Source organism: Aythya fuligula, chromosome 8 (genome assembly GCF_009819795.1).
Source record: "Aythya fuligula isolate bAytFul2 chromosome 8, bAytFul2.pri, whole genome shotgun sequence".
Taxonomy (NCBI): Eukaryota; Metazoa; Chordata; class Aves; order Anseriformes; family Anatidae; genus Aythya; species Aythya fuligula.
Genome location: NC_045566.1, coordinates 21993606 through 22012077, shown reverse-complemented (window position 1 = coordinate 22012077; position 18472 = coordinate 21993606). Strand labels below are relative to the sequence as shown.

Genomic DNA, 18472 nt, shown 5'->3' with positions numbered 1-18472 from the left:
TCTGTCCCGGGATCCCGTCCCCCCTCTCCCATGGGATGCTGGCAGCGTGGCCGTCCCCCTGTGCCCACCCAGGGCCCTTCTCCTTCCCAAGAGCTCCCCAAGGACACGACCTTGCCCCCTGCGTCGCCCACGCCACGCAAGCCTGGGGACCTCCTGGTGACAAGGACACCCCGTGGGGGGGCTTCCAAGGTCACCGCTGGGCACGGGGAGGGGGGGTCCCCAAAAACACCCCCCCCAGTCCTTCACAAACCCATAGCGGGTCCCTGGCAGCTGCCGGCAGGAGAGGGGGGACCCGGCCCCGCTCCATGCCCAAGGTGTCCCGGGGGGGCCGGGACTCCCCGGAAAACATCGCCCCCCCCGGGCTGGGGAACGGGGACAGCCGGGCCCGGCCATGGGAACCCTCCGGGGCCAGGGGAAGGCTCCGAGTTTCGGCTCCCCCAGCCGGGGGGGGTCTCCCCCCGCGGCTCTCCCCTCCCCAAATCCGCCGCGGTTTGGCGGGGCCGGAGCGGCTCTGCCTGGAGCCGCCTCCCCCTGCAGCTCCCCGGTACCGGGGCCCTTCTGCGCCTTCGGGATTTAATTTTTTTGTCCCCCTCCCGACGCTCGTTTGCCTCGAAAACCCCGCAGCGAGGGCTCCCGGAGCGATGCGCATCCCTCGGGGGCTTCCCCAAAAAAAACCACCCCGGGCTCCTGCGGGACCGGGAGCCGATTTCCAGCCTCTTACGGCACCGGGAGAGCCGCGGTGGCGGGGCACCACCCTCCCCCTTTCATTTTATTTTGATTTTTCCCCCTTTTTTTTTTTTTTCTCTCCCTCCCTCCCCCCCCCCATCTCTTCTTCTTCTTTTGGGGTCGCCCCTCGAGGCGTGGCGGGGCCGGTGCGCGCAAGGCAGGAGAGCGGGGAGGAAACTTATTTCGAGTGGGGTGGAGAGGGGAGGGCAGGGGGTGGGGGTCGGGCAGGGAGGTATCAGCTCCAGGAAATGTGTCTTGGCAGCAGTCGGACGGGCGCTTCCCCGCAGGTCGCTGCGCTCCGCTCCGGAGCCGGCCAAGGGCGCAGCGGCTCCCCCGGCACCCCTGGAGGAGGAGGAGGAGGAAAAGGAGGAGGAGGAAGGGGGCAGCAGGCGGCAGGGCCCCCCCTTTTAGAGCCGCTGGTTGAGGATCGGGGGGTTCCCCCCCGAGGGCTCCTCTTCCTCGGGCTCCCCGGGGGAGGAAGGCTCCGCCCGGGTCGCCGCAGGTAAGCGGCCGAGCCCCTTTCCCCCCCCCCCAAAAGCAGCAGCCCCCCGACGGCTGCCCCGCATCCTCCCGGGGGCGGCGGCTGGACGAGGTGGGGGGGGGGGACCGGGGATAACGGGGCTCGGGGTGCCCCGGGGAGCCGCTGCCGGGGGCTGAGCGCTGCGTGGCGGGGCTGTGTCGGCAGGCGGGCCCCCCCCCCCGGCCGGCCCGGCTCCCCAAAATGCTGGACGGGCTGAAGATGGAGGAGACTTTGCAGAGCGCCCTGGAGCCCAACGCCCCCTTCCCCTCGCTGCTGGGTAAGTCGGGGAACCCCCCCCCCGCTTCTTGGCCCCGCCGGGATGGTGATGATGATGATGGGGAAGGGGGGGGGTCCGCTAGGGGAGCAGCCCCCGCTTCGTTCCGCGCTCGCCCCAAAGCCTTTCCCCGCGGCCCCCCCGAGCCCCTCCCGACCCCGAGGCTTCCCCCCCGCCTCTCCCGGCGGTGAATTCCCCTCATTTCTTCTCCCTTCGTTTTCACGCCGCTCCCCGGCACCGCCACCTCCGCCAGCCGCATCCATCCCGACAGGAACGAAATCGGGGCCCTCGGCCCCCCCCCGCGGCTCCCCCCGAGCACGGGGGTCCCCCGGGACCGGGAGCAGCTCCCGGTACCCCCCCTCACCCATAGGGACCCCCCCGACCCCCCTGCCCTGCCTTCCCCTGATGCCCATCCCCGGGGGTGGCGGCGGCAGGGGCTTTCCCCAGCCTTCCCCCCCCCGGACCAACGCTGCCCCCCCCGGCTCCTTCCCCGCAGGCAGGGCCGTGCCCCCCCGCTCGGTGTGCGAGGGGTGCCAGCGGGTCATTTCGGACCGGTTCCTGCTGCGCCTCAACGACAGCCTGTGGCACGAGCAGTGCGTGCAGTGCACGTCGTGCAAGGAGCCCCTGCACACCACCTGCTTCTACCGCGACAAGAAGCTCTACTGCAAGCTGGACTACGAGAAGTGAGTGCTTCCCCCCCTCCCCCCCACCCCCAGCCCCGACACCCCAAATTTTTGGTCCTCCCCACCGCCGAAAGCGCGGGGTGCTCGGGGACCCCCTTGGCTGCTCCCAGCCCCGCTCCCTCCGTCCCCGCGGTGTCGGCATCTCCAGTTTTGCTTCTCCTTCGCGGCCCCCCTCCCTCGGTTTTCCCATTTTTTTGAGGTGTTTCGTTGCCTTTGGGAATTTAGGAGCCTTTTGTCGGGAGACCAGGAATTCACAGGCAAAGGGAAAAATCATTTCCCAATGTCCCCCGGCTTTATTTTCCTACCGAGCATCTGCCGGGGGAACGCCGTGTCCTGCCCGAGCCCCGTCCCACATGCAGCGATTTCCCTAATCCCCCCCAGCAGGGCGATGCGATCGCTCCCACACCCGTGTGGGGAAACTGAGGCACGGCGCGGGGGGGGCCCCGCTGGGGCTGGGGCTGGGGCTGGGGCTCTCCCTGTGTGCGGGGCTGCGGGGGAGCAGGGAATGGGGTGGAGGTGCCCTTCAGAAAGCGTGGAGCTGATTTGTGCCTGCGGGAGGGAGATGATCGGAATTTAAGGAAAAAAAAAAGTGAATTTAAAAATCTTTATTTTAAAGAAAAACCTCCCCAGTGGGAACGGGGAGAAGGCTGCTGAGCCTTCCTGTTCCTGCAGCTGATTTTTTTTTTAATTTTTTTTTTTGTGTGTCCTGCTCTTGCTGGCTGAGCTATTCCCTGCTCCCCGTGGGGAGCTGCTGGGGGCCCCCTCAGAGCCCCCCACGTCCACGCCGTGGGGCTGGGGGCTCCTTTCCCTGCAAAACTCACGCCTGGGCCCGTGCGCAGCCGGGAGAGGCCGCGGTGTCCTCCACGTCCCCCCGCGTCCCCTTGCTGGATCCGTAGCGTTCGCGGTGCCTCCAGGCTGGCTGTTTCTTGGGGAGGGTGAAGATTGGGGCTGGGTCCTTCAGGATGGTGATGGCACGGTGATTTCAGCACTGGGGTTTTGCTCCCAGGGGGGCTTTTGGTGGAGGGAGCCCCCGTCGGCTGCGTCCTCGCCTCCGGCCCTTGGCGTGCCGGCGAGAGCACCAGGGCCAGCCCTGCTCGGCGCCTTCTTCGAGTTCCCTTTAAGTCCAGTATTGTGGGGCTGAGTTTAATCACTATGGATACAAGGAAAATTGAAAGCAGAATTTGTGCGTGCGACCTTGTTTTCGAATGTTTACAAAAGAGCGGAAGAATTAGCTGCCGCTGGAGTGGAAGGGGGAGATCCACGGCACAGTACGGCTTTTTTAATTTTTTTTCGGCAAAAATTTGCCGAGTTTGGGTGCGCAGCTTGTCAGTCCGTAGAAATTCAGCTACCGGTTCTCATAGCTTTCCAATACAATTTAATGTGCGTTTTCTGCTTTACCAGTACCTCTGTTTGGAGCACGTGGAGCTGTTCCCATTAGGGGGAAAGGGGGAAAATATTGCTGCTAAAATGCCTTTCCCGCTCACGGCACGCACGGGTTTTGCTGCCTGCGTGTCCGAACGCTGGGAGCTCCAACACAAAATATTCCTCCTGTGTCTCTCGGCCACAAAATAAATGCTTTCTCGCTGTGCGCCTTGCCTGACAGAGCACCCGGTGCCATCGGGACAGATGAGAATGATTGCAAAAAGGAAAAAAAGAAGTCATGAATATTTGCGAGCTCGGGCGGCGCACGGCTTGGTCTGGGTGTTCCCGGGTTTGGTAACTTCTGCCTGGGCTCTGCGGCAGAGCCTTCCCTGGGGGGTGAGGATTTCAGCCCTGAAGGTGAGGTGACCACGACGGTATCGTCACCACCTTCCCTGGGGTTGGGGACATCAAGGACGTGGAGCAAAGCCCATGTGGAGCACTGTTCCCTTCTGGCTTTATTGAGATTTACCATGACTGTAATTAATAATAATTTTAAAAAAGGAAAAAAAATATATTTTTTTGTCCAAATTGCCCCTTCTCTCCTGGCTGGGCTCTCCCAAGTCCCGTAGCACCATGCCCATGCTCTGGTGCTGATGGAGAGGACGAGGTTTTGGAAGCCCCTGGGAATTGCTGCTGGTGCGTCGTGGCAGCGATCGATGCTCCGTGCGCCGAGTGTCCCGCGGGCTGGAAATTCATGTGAAACCAGTGCCGAGGATCCTTCCGAGTGACGCGTAGTGGTTTGTTTTATTTTTAATTAAAAGAAGGGATTGCTCTTCCGGATGGCGGCTGCTGGGGGGTTTTTTACCAAGGAGGAATTGGTGCAGTGTTTTCTGTCGTGTGTCCTCGCTCCCCGCCTGAGCTCCGGTGGTAACGAGGCTGCCGAGGGTTAACGACAGAGCACGAGGCGGCCGGGTTGTGCCTTTGGTTATAAATACACCCGTGGAAAGTGTTACGGGGCGGCTTTAAGCAAGCGGCTGACTTGCTGGGCCGTAGAAATTGATGAATCATTTATTAAAACAGATGTTTTGCATTTCTTTATCTTTCGTGAAGAGGTCGGGGACCTGCAGAGGGATGGATTAAAGAGCGGGGATGCTGGGCCAGGGCTCAGCAGCGCCTTGGGGCATTTCCCGAGGAGCTGGGGTGGCCGTGGGGGAAGGTGGGGGCTGGTGGCCAGTGTCCCCAATGCCCCCCAGGCTGGGCAGAGCCATTTTGGGGGGCTCCTCGACCTGCACCCCCGGGACAGTGCGGATTTGGGGCAGAGGACGTTTGTTACGGAACATCCCAAACCCCGGCCCTTGTCCAAACCTGGATGGGTGACGAGGTCCAGGCTTCGCTTTGGCTGACCCCAGGGTGTCAGAGTGACCCAGGGGGTGGGAGGGAGGTTTGTGGGGGGGGACAGCGTGGAGCCTGGCCATGAGCAGGGAAAGGAGGCCATAGAGCTGGGAGGAGAGGGGCTTCCCAAATCCATTCCCCGTCCGTCGGATTTACAGTGGCCCAGCAAAGCCATGGGGAGGACCCAGCACCATGGGGCGATGCCGGAGGCGAGGGTGGGCTCTGGAAAACCCCCCGGGGGGCTGCGAGCAGCGGCGTGGCCGTGACGGGGGGCGCAGCTGGGGAGCGCGGCGCCGGCGTGCCTGCTTGGCACGTCCCCAACCGCGGCGGGCGGGAGCAGATGGCCAGCACGCCTCGGAGCAGGCTGGCATGCGGGCGCCCACAGCAGCCCCACGTCGCTGCCGTCGCCGTGCCGGGGCTCCCCGGGCCGGGGAGGCAGTTGTGTGATGCTGGGGGAGGCAGTTGTGTGACACCGGGGCTGTCGGAGAGCCGCTTGACAGCTCCGTGCGCCGCTGCCAGCTCCTGCGTCGCCGTCTTGAAGTTTGGGAGGTGAAGGTCTGGAATCCACCCGAGTTGTCACGCGGGTGCAAAGCGAGCTTCTTCCACGTGCACGAAGGGAAACGCCTGTGAATAAGCCTTTAAAGATGGGTTTGGAAAATCACACCTGGTATTTTTGTCTGGGAAGGGGCCGTGGGGCTGGGATGCCGCAGCTGGGTGCGCACGAGGGTGCTGGTGTTGAATGCTTAAGGCAGGCTGGTCCTGCTGCCTGGACCTGGGACCCTCCAGGGACCCTGCTGGCTGTGAACAGCCTTTTGCCCTCTCTTGGCTGGGTGAAATGGGAATTTCATGCCTCTTGTGGCAGAGAAGAGGGCTCTGGAGATGACAGTGCAGACGTGGGTTTCCCCCTGGCCAGCCTCTCCCTTCCCCTCTGCACTCTTCTGACCCTTCCCATCCTTCCTCCCTGCTCGCCATCCCCTCTGGCCTTTTCTCCTGTAGCAATCCCCTCTCTGAATTCAGCCCCGTCCCCACGAGGAGAACGGCTTTGGTGCCTGTAATTAGATTCGTGCCTTACAATTAACATTTCACCTAACGGCCTGGGAGGGAGCGGCAGCCTTGTGTGCGATGGAGCCGAGGCTTCTCATGGCCGAGCCCGGCAGCTCACGGCCTTGGCATCTCCCTGGGGTGGCCAGAACTGGTGGAATTTTTTCCAATTTTCACGATTTTTGGCTTTGTATTCAGCATTTCCCCACTTGTGCTGAATACCGAGGGAGGTGTTCGGGACACCCCCGGTACAGAGGATGCTCGAGGAAGAGGAGGTGGAAAGGGGAGATGAGCACGGGGATTTTTCTCCTGGAGGTGCTCAATGAGCTCTGCTTTGTCTCGGGCTCGTGCCCTCGCAGACACAGCCACGGGGTGCAGGCACCAGCACGGGGACGGAGGGCTCTGCCTGCGGCTTAAGAGAACAGCACCTCCGTAACAGGCGTGACCAACTGCTTTACAGCAGGCAGAGAATGCTTGTATTTCCGCAGGGAGGAACACTGCGGCTGACCCCAGATCTGTATATATTTTTGTGAATGTGTTTTCATGAGAAATCTGATTTTCTGTGTATCCACATCTGATTTTAGGAGCACTCCCTGAAATCACAAGCGTCGCACAGATGCATGTGAAGGTCTATACCCACGCTGCAAGCCCAGCTTTATTTATTGGTGTTTCTAACCTGGAAGCAAACTGCCAGGTGCTGCCTGGACAGAGCCAAACCAGGGCTTCCCAGGCATCTTCTCCTGGAATTTCATTAATATTATTATTTATTATATATTTTTTTTGCTTGGTTCTTGTGAACAAAATTCTGATTTCTCTGGTTTGCCAGAGGTCTTGTAGCTGCCCCACCGTTCATAGGCTGTTAACTTGAAAATGTTTTTTTCCTCCCCAAAAGGCCAGATTTTTCAGGAGGGGTGCGTGCATCTCTCCATAGCGGGGTGAAGTCGTGTCACGTTTGATGCGAGCCGTCGGTGTCCTGAGCACGCCGTGTGCCTGCACCTGCCTCCTCTCAGCGGAGGCTCAGCCTTTCCTACCCCTCCAGGCATGATTCTGCTGCTGGGCTCCATCCAGGCTGGGCTCAGCTACAAAGGGCCATGGTAGTATGTAGGAAAACGCCGACCCTCAGCTTTTTTGCCCATCAAACAGAGCTGGAAATACAAATATACCCAACGAGGGCTCAATCACCATCACAAGTGCTTTGAGCATCTTGCCTGGGAGCCTTGCTTGGGCATTAATTCTCAGCCCCTCTCCAGATTTCCCTATTTTTTTGTCGTGTTTGCCTTTGTGTCTTCCACCTTTGACCAGATGGGTTGTGCTGCAGGGGCAATGGCTTCTCCTGGGCTCCGTGGGCAGGGTTGAGGCGAGGGGACCGTGGGAACAGCCCAACCACAGCCTGATGCTGACGTTTAGGGCAGGGCAGAGCAGGCTGGTGGAGGCGTCCTTGGCTGGCCGTGGTGCTCTGCAAGCCCATCGCGGCCCGGCGCTGATCCTGCACCGTCTCCTGCTATCCCTTCCCCTCTCCTTCCTTCGTGGGCTCCTTTTTGCCGAGAGCAGCTCCTGGGGAGATCTTTCTGTCCTTGACAGCGGAACAAATCCCTTTTCACGCGACCATCGCTCCTCTGCCCATTGTCCTCCTCCCGGCCTCCGCCTCCGCCGCCACCGTGCAAAATCCCTCCCCGGTGCTCCTGGGGAACGACCGCCGCCACCTCCCGGCCCCAAAAAACCCCTCCGGGCAAGGCTGCTGGAGCCTGCCCCGCAAGGGAGCTCGAAAAGCACGCCGAGAGGCAATGCTGCCTCGCGGAGGAGACCTTTATTGGGTTGTCACTCATTTCCTCGAGGCCTGCAGCCTCTCCTCGGGCTGGTGCTGCGGAGATCCTTGGATAAACCTAGACTCTGTGCACTGTGAGGGCTCCTGGTCCCTGCCCCGGTCTGGAGACACCCCACTCTGTGCTGATTTCTCGCTGCGGAGTATTGCCCAAGGCAGCCGAGCAGCAAGAGGGAGGCTGGAGCTTTGTCTGTGTTATTGAAAGCTCGGGGAAGCGGCTGGTGTGAAGAATTTGGAGCGGGGAGAGAAGCGGGGTGAGGGACCCGAAGGCAGCTCTGAGACGCAGCGGGTTTTTATTAGAAAGAAGCGAGGTTGTTATTTCTTCCCCCCTAACCCCACCACCCAGAAAGCACAGGGATGCTCTGATTGCCAGCGTTTCTGCTCGCACACACGGGCTCTGTTCAGTGTGAGCTCCTGCAGAGCAGTGCCTTGGGTATGCAAACCACCAGTAACCTCTGCAGTGACGTGTCCAAACAGAATGGGGGAAAAACACATGGAAAAGGGACTGCGTTTGCAGCCCTGTCCACAGCGATGGCTTTGACCCCTTTCGATGACCAGACTCAGGGATGTTGATGGAGGTGTTGGGCTGGATGACCTGGATGTTTGTCAAGACGCAACCCCAAAACTCTTGCCCATTGATTTTGGTGTTGAGCCCCTTTTTCCCCTGAAATGCAACCATGAACCCGTCTGTCCTTGTGGCTGGGGCACCTGTGGCCTCCGTTGGGGTGGGAAGGCTCGGGCTCGTGCGCCTCTGGTTTTGCTCGTGGCCAGCTGGGTTGGCCATGAAGTGCAGTACTGAATTATGTATGGCTCAGCATCTCCGCTGCCGGGCAGGGCGCCGGAGTGGTATCGAGCAACATCCTTTAAACAGCGATGTTAGGAAAGCTATTAAGCGTTGTTTGAGTCTTCTTGATGCCTGCTCGGGTGGACGTTGCTCCTTCCTTCTGCATCCGTAATTATAACGGGCTGGCCCTCGGCGGACCGGCTTAAAAGTTTAATGAGGCTTAAAGTCTTGGAGCCTGAGCTCCCGAGTCCGAGCTCGCTTCAGCTCTGCCCCGAGGAAGGTTAACCAGGATGTTAACCAGAAGGGAGGAGAGGCTTCCTGCACGCCTCGCCTTCAGGAAATAAAAACCCACGCTGGGGGGAGGTTGGGCTGCGGGGATGGGTTCGGAGAAAGAAATGGGAGGGGAGGTCTGAGATGGGAAAATTTGGGTTAAGCAGGGCTGGAGCGAGGATGGTGGAAGCGTGATGCTGTGATGCTGGGGAGCAGATGGGGATGCAGCTAGCTTCGTGGGACCGTTTTGTGATGGCCACAAAAAGACGGGTGTCCCCCACCCTCACCTGGACACGGGGACTCGATGTGCCCCCAGCACATCACGCCACGAGCCTGGCTGCTCTGCCAGGATGGCCCAGCCCCTTCCTCCGGAGAAAGCGCGACTCCTCTGCCAGCAATGCCTTTTCATATTACTTCCAACTGCGGAACAAAAATCCCAGGAACTCCCTGAATCTTTGGCTTTTACATTCAACATCCCCCCGCCCAAGCTGATTTATTTTCGCCTCTCTCAGGCACTCCTGCCTCCAGACACCGACCCCGCTCCTTCCTTCCCCATCCCGGTGCCCGCAGAGCATCGGTCCCAGCCTGGGCTTGGGGGGAGCGACCCCTCGCTTTGCCTCCAGCTCCATCCCTGGGGAAAAGGGATTTGATTTGGGCTCGTTGTGGGTGAAAGGTGCTAACGAAATGAGAACCGAGCCCACGCCTTCCCCTCCGGTTGCCTTCACACTGGAAAAGCGCAGCCGAAGTCAGCCTCCGGCACATCCCGCTGAGAGCTGCGTGGTTTTTCCTTTTCCACGTGGATTAGTGGTTCAAGAGCGGGGATTTTCAAACTGACAAGCCCTTGGCAGAGCAATAATTACAGGATTTTTGTGCTTTGCGTTTCCTAAGTCATTCTAAATGGCTTTATCCCTCGGGGCACTTTTTATTTTTTATTTTTTTTTAATGTGTCCACAAAAGTGTGTGCGCGTGTGTGGAAACGTGCGTTTCTTCAACATCCTTGAAAATATGCGAGATGTTTGGGGAGATCGCTCGATTTGCAGCTCTAAGGGTTTGGTTTTGTGCTTTTTTTTTTTTTTTTTTTGCGTGCATTCGTTTAACTGCGTCCAATCCACCGAAGTTTCTTGGACGGCGATGCTTCAGAAACCGGAGATGGAGGGAGATAGATGTGGTCATTTCTCGACCATCCCAGGAATGTGGGTTTTCGCCTCGGCGGTGGATTCCCAGGGGTTTTTACCCCACTCCTTTCTGCAGGAGGTGGTTTCTGGGCCCAGCGAAGCCGCTTTCCCCCGTCAGCATCCATTATCTGCGTGTGCCGAGCTGCTTCCCCTGCCTCCCTTGCTGCACGCACATGGGTTTGGTGTGGTGTAAGGGGAGCAGGATGGGACCCTTAAAAGCAGCCTGGCCCTGCCATGCCTTTATTAAGCAAGGGGAGCCTCTGGTGGGAGGGAGGGGGCGGCATTTGGAGTAATTGGATGTGCCTGGTGTGTAGGGGGTGATGCTGGCATCCCACAGATGGGGCAGGCCACGGAGGGACACGGTCCTGGGTGGGCAGGGGGGACCCACCTGTCCCATCTCTCCTTGCCCCTGCTCTAATTTCTCAGGGGAAAAGATTTTTTTTTTATTATTATTTTTTTATCCTCATCTTCCCCCATCCAGACACTGCGAATCCCACTAAAACTTCTGACTGGAGCAGGGATTACGTGCTCGGGTTTCAGCCCTCGTCTGCGAGCGGTGTAAACTTTCGGCCGGTGCTCGAGTGACATTTTGTGGGAGATAGGAGAGTATTAAGTGTTGGGCCCTGCAGATAAAAATAGCTGACGACGTTTTCTGGCTTCTCGCGCCTGGCCTGGCCCCGGCCCCGTCGCCTCCACGCTGGCGTTCCCGACCTGCTCTTTTCTTAGCGCCGGGGGCACCTATGGTCACGGCCATGCTCCTTTGCTCCCACGAGCATCACCGACGGCGTGGATGGAGCAGGGCTGGAAATAAAACACCAGGAGCAGAACATCCTGGGGCTGGAAGCAAACCCTGCCCGTCCTGCTTATCAGGAGCCTGCCCCAAACAAGCGCAGCATCCCCCAGGTGCCCCAAATTACCCCCAAAAAGAGTGCAGGAGCTCTGCTGAGTGCAGGAGCCCCCGGCCATGCACACGTGTCTGTCCGTCTGTTTTCCCCGTTGCTGCGTTTCGGAGCTGATGTTTTCATCCTGAGCTTATTGCCAGGGCTGGCTCGGGGCCCCGCAGCAGCACGGGCAGCGCTGAGTCCTCGCGCTCCAAAAACCGGGGCTGGGGCCGGCCAGAAGGGAAGGGGAGGAGGAAGAGGAGGAGGAGGAGGGAGCGACAGGGTCTGGCTTGCTGCTGGGGGATGCTCTCCCACCCCACCTGCCCCCTGCCCTCCCCAGGCACTGCTTGGCTGCTCTGCTCCCCTCCAAAAATGGCCAGCACCGAGTGTTTCTTACAGCTTGGGAAGTCCCAAATGGACAGAGCTGCCCATTTTGGACACCCCAATTCCAGCTGCTTGCTCTTCAGATGCCCACCAGCACCCTGCTCTCCCCAGGGAGCTCTTCGGAGCTCTTCGATGCAGCTCATTAACTGTAGGAGTATTCAAACACCTTCCTCAAACCAGTGGTGGCATTTGGGATCAGCACCTTTTCCTTCCACCCACCGTGGTGGGAACGATCCCCGCGCGTGCTGCCGGCCGTCGGTGGCAGCGTGTGTCCCCGCAGGAAGGGGGGACGAGGTCCCAGCGCCCCGACATGGTGGTGCTTGGCTGCTCGCGGGGGTGGGCGAGCGCTGAACCCCCGCCAGGAATTCCTCCCGTGGGATCGGGAGCGCTGCCGGGTGTTAAATTCGTCCCCGCCGCGTGTCAGCTCCGAGCGGAGCCCGTCATTTTTTGGGACGTATCATATGATGTGTCAGCTTCAAGGTCAGAGGGAGCTCAGGCCTGGGGGTGCTTCCTCACCTCGTTTTGGGATCAAGGATTCAGAAACCAGGGCTCTTTTGTGCCCCCATGCGCCAGCAACGTGCTGGTCCCAAATCTGGAGACCTCTACCCTTAAACTAGGACACGTGCACCCGATGCAGCTGCATTGGGAGCATCTCCACAGATAATATTCCGGCTCAGTGCTTCAAAACACCTCATGCTGAGGGCTTCAGGACTTCTCCCTAAATCCAGGGGAGCTGAGTGGGGTTTGCTGGTCCTTGTCTCGCTGCTGCTGCTTGGCCTGCAGCAGGAGGGCACGGCCACCCCCCGGGAAGAGGCGCTCCCTATCAATAAATAACTAGTCCAGGCTGTACAGAGCAATTACGAGGGGCCCTTTGGACGGCTCGTTAAATAAGAATTAGCGGGGGTTTAAAATATTAATGGGCGATTGGCCCTCGCCGGTTCTCTTGTTACACAAACGTTTTGTCTGTAACTCGGAGCCAGGTCGGGGATGTGCTGAGAGATGCTCGGGCTGCGCACGGGGGCTAACGCGGTGCTCGCTCCTGCCAGAAAATAATAGAAGCCAGGGGCTGGAGAGGGCCGTGGAGGGAAGGATTAGGGAGAGGATGTGCACGGGTCGGGCTGCAGCTGCTGGGAGTCTCGAGCGGAGGGTACGCCTGGAAATCATTGCTGCTGCTGGCTGCAATGGGGCCGGCGTGGAAAGGGAGCTCGTGTCCTAAAAGCTGGGCGGCTCGGCAGCCGGAGGGTGGCTTTAGAGGGTTTTCCATCCAGGGAGATGGCTGCGTGGTTGGGAAGGAGGAAGAAACGCTGGGAAGATGCCTCTGCCTCCTGTACTGCAGCTGCATGGTGTGAGTAGAGGATGCTGGGCTCTGGGGATGGTTTTTTTGGGGTGAGCAGGTGATGCTGGGCTCCAGGGATGGAGTTTTTGGGGTGAGCAGGTGATGCTGGTGTCTGGGGATGGGGTTTTCCAGCTTTCTGCAGGATGCCTGGTCCCTGGCGTAGGAGAAGCTGGAGGATGCTCAGGTTTCACAGCCTGAATTTTTGGTGTTATTCGTGCTGTTTCCTGAACTCCGCTCTTTAAGTGGCTGGGGAAGCCAGAGTCCCACCCTCCCGGGTTAGCAGGTGCCTGGAGATTCCCCAGCACCTCCCAGCATTGGGATTTAACCTTGCAGATCCCACTCCCGTGGAAGATGTCTGCTGAGCTTGAGCAAACAGAGGAGAGTTTTCACAGCCTGATTTATAAGCAATAAAGGCGAAGAACCCCAAGAAGAAACCAGGTCCATAACCCGCCTGGCTCCTGCCCTGCGTCCTCAGCCAAACTCTGGCCTGTTCTGGAGGACCACAGCAGCATCTGAATTCCCCAAGGAGAGTCAGGACTTGATGGCACTGGCCCAGGAGAAGCACGTTGCTTTTGTGGCAACTATTAATCGCTTCCTGAATTTAAAAAGCACAAATGAAGTGGCTTGCCAGGGAGTGAGTTACCCGGCGCATAAATGCTGGGCCATTAATGCACCGCTGACCCTGAGGATGATGTGAGGACCAGAAGGGCTGTCAAAGAATTTACCAGAAACCGTTTCAAGGGAGGCCGTGTTGTAAATCCTTAAGTGATGGGATGGGGGGAATTAGGCTAGATAATAGTTTGCAGAAACCGGGCGCGATTCCCCACTGAGGACCCCGAGCCCATTAGAAGCGCGGCGCGGTGAGGCCCCAGCAACCCAGGAGGGATTTTACAGCCTGGAAAATGAGATTATTGGGGCAGCTTCTGGGGCTGGTTCCACACAGGAAGGAGCAGCAGGAAAAGGGCTTGGTGCTGCCTTCATGTCCCCAGTCATGGTGGCATCTGGGGACCTTGTGGTCCCCCTGTGGGTGTCTGCGCCAAGCTCGCCCAGCTCGAGGAGCAGCTTCAGGAGGACTTTTGGCAGTGATGGTAAGGCAGGTGGCATCCTACCTCGCTCCCAGCACTGCAGCTCCTTCTCTGCACTCCTCCTAAAGCCCTGCGGGTCTCCAGGAGGCCTCAGCACCTCCTCGCCACCTCCCCAGCCCACAGACGGGGCAGCCAAGCTATTTCGCGGGGAGGTGTGGGCGCGTGGGGCTGTTTGCTGCCTCCCATCACCTCTCATCCACTTGCTGCTTTGCTGCTGTTTGCTGGGGCTCCCCCCAGCCCGGAGGGACGGGGAAGAAGCTGTAGCTAACGCTAGGAGCATTGCAGAGCCGTGGCTTTGGACGGCAAATTTGCTTTTAGCATCGTACACCGCGTTCTCCACCAGCGTTTGGAGACGCTGCCTGCCTCCGAGAGCCAGCGAGCTCGGCAAACAACGTTCAGCCTCTCTCATCTGAAAGGGCAGGCACGGGGAAGAAAAAAAAAGAAAAAAAAAAAAAAGGAAAAAAAATGTTTCACCTGCGGCAGAAAGTATTTCCCGAATCCAATATCTATGCAATGAGAGGTGCCGCGGTGGGAATTGCACAGCCTTTAATGGGGCAGCGCTTACAGGGGGAGAAGTCGGGCTGCCTCCAGCCCTAATAATCGTCTTGCTGCCTGCCTGGGGCGAGGCGCTGGTGCTTGAAAGATCAAATCTAGCGGCTGGTATTTGGATGCCCTGGGAGGATGCGGCTGGAGGTTTGTCCGTGGGGCAGGCGGGAAGGGCTGCTCTGCAAAAATCAGGTGGAGATCTCGCTGCGGAGCTGAGATTGCTGTGGAGAGCATCCTGCAGCTGGATTGCGGGGTCTGGCTTCACCCAGCACCACCAGATTTCCTGCAGAGGTCTTCACCCGAGGTCTCAGCCTCACCCTTTTGCCAGTGAGAAGCTCTCCAGATCCTCCTGTCGGTGTGGAGGTGGAGGTGGGAGGTGTCTCGTGATGGTCACGGGATGGAGAGGCTGCTTTGTGCCAGGTGGCAGGGCTGAGCTCCCTGCTTTCTGCCCCTTGCAAAGTGGCTCGGAGGAGCCTTTCTGTGCTGTGGGGTGCAAGTCTTTGCCTTGCCTGCCCCAGGAGGTGTCAGTTCAGGTGTTCAGCAGGTCGCAGGGGACATCATTAGGCTTCAGTGGCAACAGGGAGGCTCCTGCAGGGGGTGATTGCTGCAGTGCCCTGATCACAGGCTCTGTGTTGCTTCGATCCAGGCTCTGTGCTCAGGTGGTTTTCCTCCTGGTGCATACCTCAGGCAGGCTCAGGCTTCCTGCTGGCAAATTTTGGGGGCCCCCAACCAGCCCGTGCCATGCTGCACTGTGGTTAGGAGATGGGGGGACAAATATCCTGGCCAGGTGAAATCCCAGCCCCATGAATGTGAAGGGCCTCATCCTCGCCACCCGCAGCCCTGGAGAAGCCAAGGGCGAGTTTTGGGGTCTCGGGGTCCCATCAGCTCTGGTGTTGTTTTTATCTGGCGTTTTCCACGTCTCTACTTGGTGGAGGAGGAGGAGGAGGATGAAGGGTCCCCCCAGCCATGGGCAGGGAGGAGGAGAGCCTCACGCCCCGGCCATTTCTGGACGAGTAGGTCATCTGGGCGTGGGAGGGGGGCCGGTGTCCAAGGCAGCCCGGAGAGGCCGAGCTCCGGGTGTACGAGCGATTTGGGGGAAAGTGAGAAGGGATTTCTTACGAGAGAGGAATGCGAGTTCCCTCCTTCGCATATGCCTCCCGTTCTTCCAGTTTGCAACAAAAGTCATCCCATTGCCCAAGAGCTGGCAGTGAGGACGGCCCGGGAACAGCCCACAAATCACTGCAGAGCATCTCCCCCCTCCCTTCCTGCCTCCGGCTCCTCGTGCATCAGGAACCACTTTAATCCCCGTTTGGGTGATAAAACTCCTGCCCCGTCCTGGTGCTGGGCTGCTGCATGGCCACGCGCCTCCCAAATTTGTATTATAACACCAGTGGGACAAACAGAGCTTCCCTTGACTTAGTGGTGCTGTCAGACCTCCAACTGGCCCGGGGCAGGGCTGGGGCACTGGGACACCGGTGTCACAGCAGGGGACACAGTGACGAGGCTGGTGTGAGCGTCTCGAGTCAGGATTTAGCCGGGCTGGGATGCTCAGCCCACCCCTCCCGGCGAGCGTACCCGGTGTCGCTCATCCTTCGTTGTTTTTTGATCTCTCCAGAGTCCCCTTCAGCTCATTTTGCTCCCCCATCCTCTCCAGTTTATCGTCTCCTGCTAATGTTATTAACATGCAAATGAAGTCCCTAATTGCAATCGCCGATGAAGATGTCAGATAGGGCTGATGCTAACCCCGATCCCTCACGTTGCTCTTTTCCTCTGCGCTCTTCTCCCATCTTTACTCCTCGAGTAAAACCTCACCGAGACGCAGCTGTGTGTGGTTCTTGGCACCCCCAGGGCCAAGCTGGTGATGGTCTGTAATGCTGGTGTCACCAAGGGGCGGTCTGGGTGACCCCAAGAGCAGGTCTCACCCCAAGAGCAGGTTGACCCCACAGGCAGGACATGGGCACGGGGAGGTTCAGGAGCAGCACTCGCCACCATGCGCTCTGCCCTCCTGCTGCTCATGCATCTCCCCACGTGTCCTGCTATAAATAGGTGAGCAAAGAGCCAAATGGAGAAGCATCAGGGGCCAGCACAGTGCTTGCACGTGGGAGAGGTGGTCTTCATCCTGGCCAGCCTCCACTTCTGACCACCGAGCCCCCGGCCACCTCTCGGAGGTGCCACCAAGAAGCGGTGGCCGCCCCGAGGCCGCTGCATGACGTGGGAGGTGGCCCGGGGAGCTGCCATGTGGCTCTTGACCGATTGCGAGTAAATCAAGGGTCAGGAGCTTGACTGCTCGCCAAGAAACCCAAAGGGATGAAATACAGCCTCGGCGCTGCCTCTCCCAGCAAACAGCACGTGGGCTGAAATCCGCTGGGTGAATTTATGCGCTGCGAATTGTTCGCCCAGCTGTGGCGGAGGGCCAGCGGGACCCACGGGGAGCTGAGCACCATCTGTGGTGGGCATGCCGCTGGTGCTGACCTTCAGGGGGCTCAGGGATGGGGCTGGGGGCTGGCGGTACCATGGTGCTGTCTCCTCAGGGATGTCACTGGTCAGAGGGGATGCGCTCAGTGCGCAGGAGGGGGATTGGGGCTGCCCTACACGGACATGGTGGGTGCCAGGAGCTGTGCCCTCGCCCCCCGCCTTGGTGTCCCCCCTCCCGTGCCTTGGCCTCAGGCTGTGAATTTTGGCACGGGCAGGACAGATTTAGCAGTGTGCTCCCAACGCATGCGGCCGCCCCGGCACCTCCGCCTGCGCCAGCACGGCTCCTGTGGGATCAGCTTATGTGCAGGCAGACCCTAAAAGCGTAAAAAAAAAAAAAAAACACACACACAAAAAAAAACACATATCTGCCAAATTTCAGGAGTGAGAATTTGGGAGGACAGGCAGGAGAAGTGTACCCATCCCCTGCTGCCCAAACCCACCCGCCTGTCACACGCCAGGCAAAAAAACAAAAACAAAAACAGTGCTAAAAGGAGTGTCTGAGTTCTGGGGGACTGTGGAGACCCCATGCTTGTCCCAAATTGATGTGTTTGGTGTTTCAGGGAAAGAAATGTTGTTTCTGATGCTCTGTTGGGTGAGTGGCTTTGGGGGTTAACAGATTTAACCTACCCAGACACGTTTGTTATTGCTGTTGGGGGCGTTTGTAATCTCTGTTGGTCGCAGTCATTAGGTTCCAGAGTGAATAGCAGCACGAGGTATTTCACACGTGTTTCAGGCCGGCTGTCACACATGGGGAGCCACAAAGGGACATCGTAGCATCAATTCAATGCCCTTCAGAGTTTTTGCTTTGTGACCAGAAGGACGGGCAACCTCCTTTTTGCTGGTGCCTTACAGAGGCTGTACCTAGGGGAAGGCGCTGCGGGGGGCTCGCACAGCCCTGACACTGCCGCTCTGCGGGCTCCTGGCTTGCTGGACGCATCCAGCACATCCCCACGGTGCGTTTTGGGGCCAGGAGAGCCTCCTCGAGCACGGCCGAAGGCGCCGAGCCGCCTCCGCGAGGGGCCAGCAGCTAATTGGTACAACCAATATTTGTTTTGCAAACGCGATTGGAAGGAGGGAGGGATTGCGAGAGCCAGAAATTCAATTGACCTGTAAAAAACAGATACTGTGTAAAGGGAATCCTTTCCCTGCCAAGCAAATATTTAGAAAGGAGAAGCAATAAAATGAATAAGCAACAAAGTAATATCCTGCCTCGCCGGCCGCCGGAGGCTGCTGGGAAGGGCTGCGATAACCCAGAGCAAACGAGAGGCAGGAACCTGTTTCCTAGAGAAAGCGTGTTTGCTTTTGCAGCCTAACGTAATTATTTAATTATACTACATAAATATATATAAAGTATATAAATATATACAATTACAGGTTGTACATTATTAAATATTGTGTGGGGTGTTATGAAGCAAGTAAAGGAAGGGAATTGATTTGACGGGGAAGCCCCTTCAGGTTGGTTTGGAGCCCCCCGAGCACCTTCCCCCCGTGATGGGCACTGACTCCTCTGGTTGGTATCAGGGTCTGGGGCTGCTTCTTGCTCTCTGGCATCACTGAGAGCCTTTATTTTGGCATTTATGGCTGCTGAGGCCAGCCTGAAATGCAGCTGCTGTTCAGAAATCACAAAGATTTGGATTTGCATGGGGGTACTATTGAATTTTTGAGAGGCTGGTGGCTGAAAACAGACTGTCCCTGCTCCCTGGCTTCTCCAAACCA

General features: G+C 58.6%; 1 protein-coding gene across 1 annotated transcript in view; it reads left to right on the top strand.

Moving 5' to 3' along the window:
- The first annotated feature begins 1425 nt into the window (after window positions 1-1425).
- The window catches only part of LMX1A (LIM homeobox transcription factor 1 alpha), a 28112-nt gene continuing 11065 nt past the window's right edge, over window positions 1426-18472 (top strand). Inside the window, exons 1-2 of the mRNA XM_032192468.1 lie at window positions 1426-1523; window positions 2017-2203. Of these exons, the coding sequence (XP_032048359.1) occupies window positions 1448-1523; window positions 2017-2203 (263 nt within the window). The 5' untranslated portion in view covers window positions 1426-1447. The remainder of the gene's footprint in view (window positions 1524-2016; window positions 2204-18472) is intronic.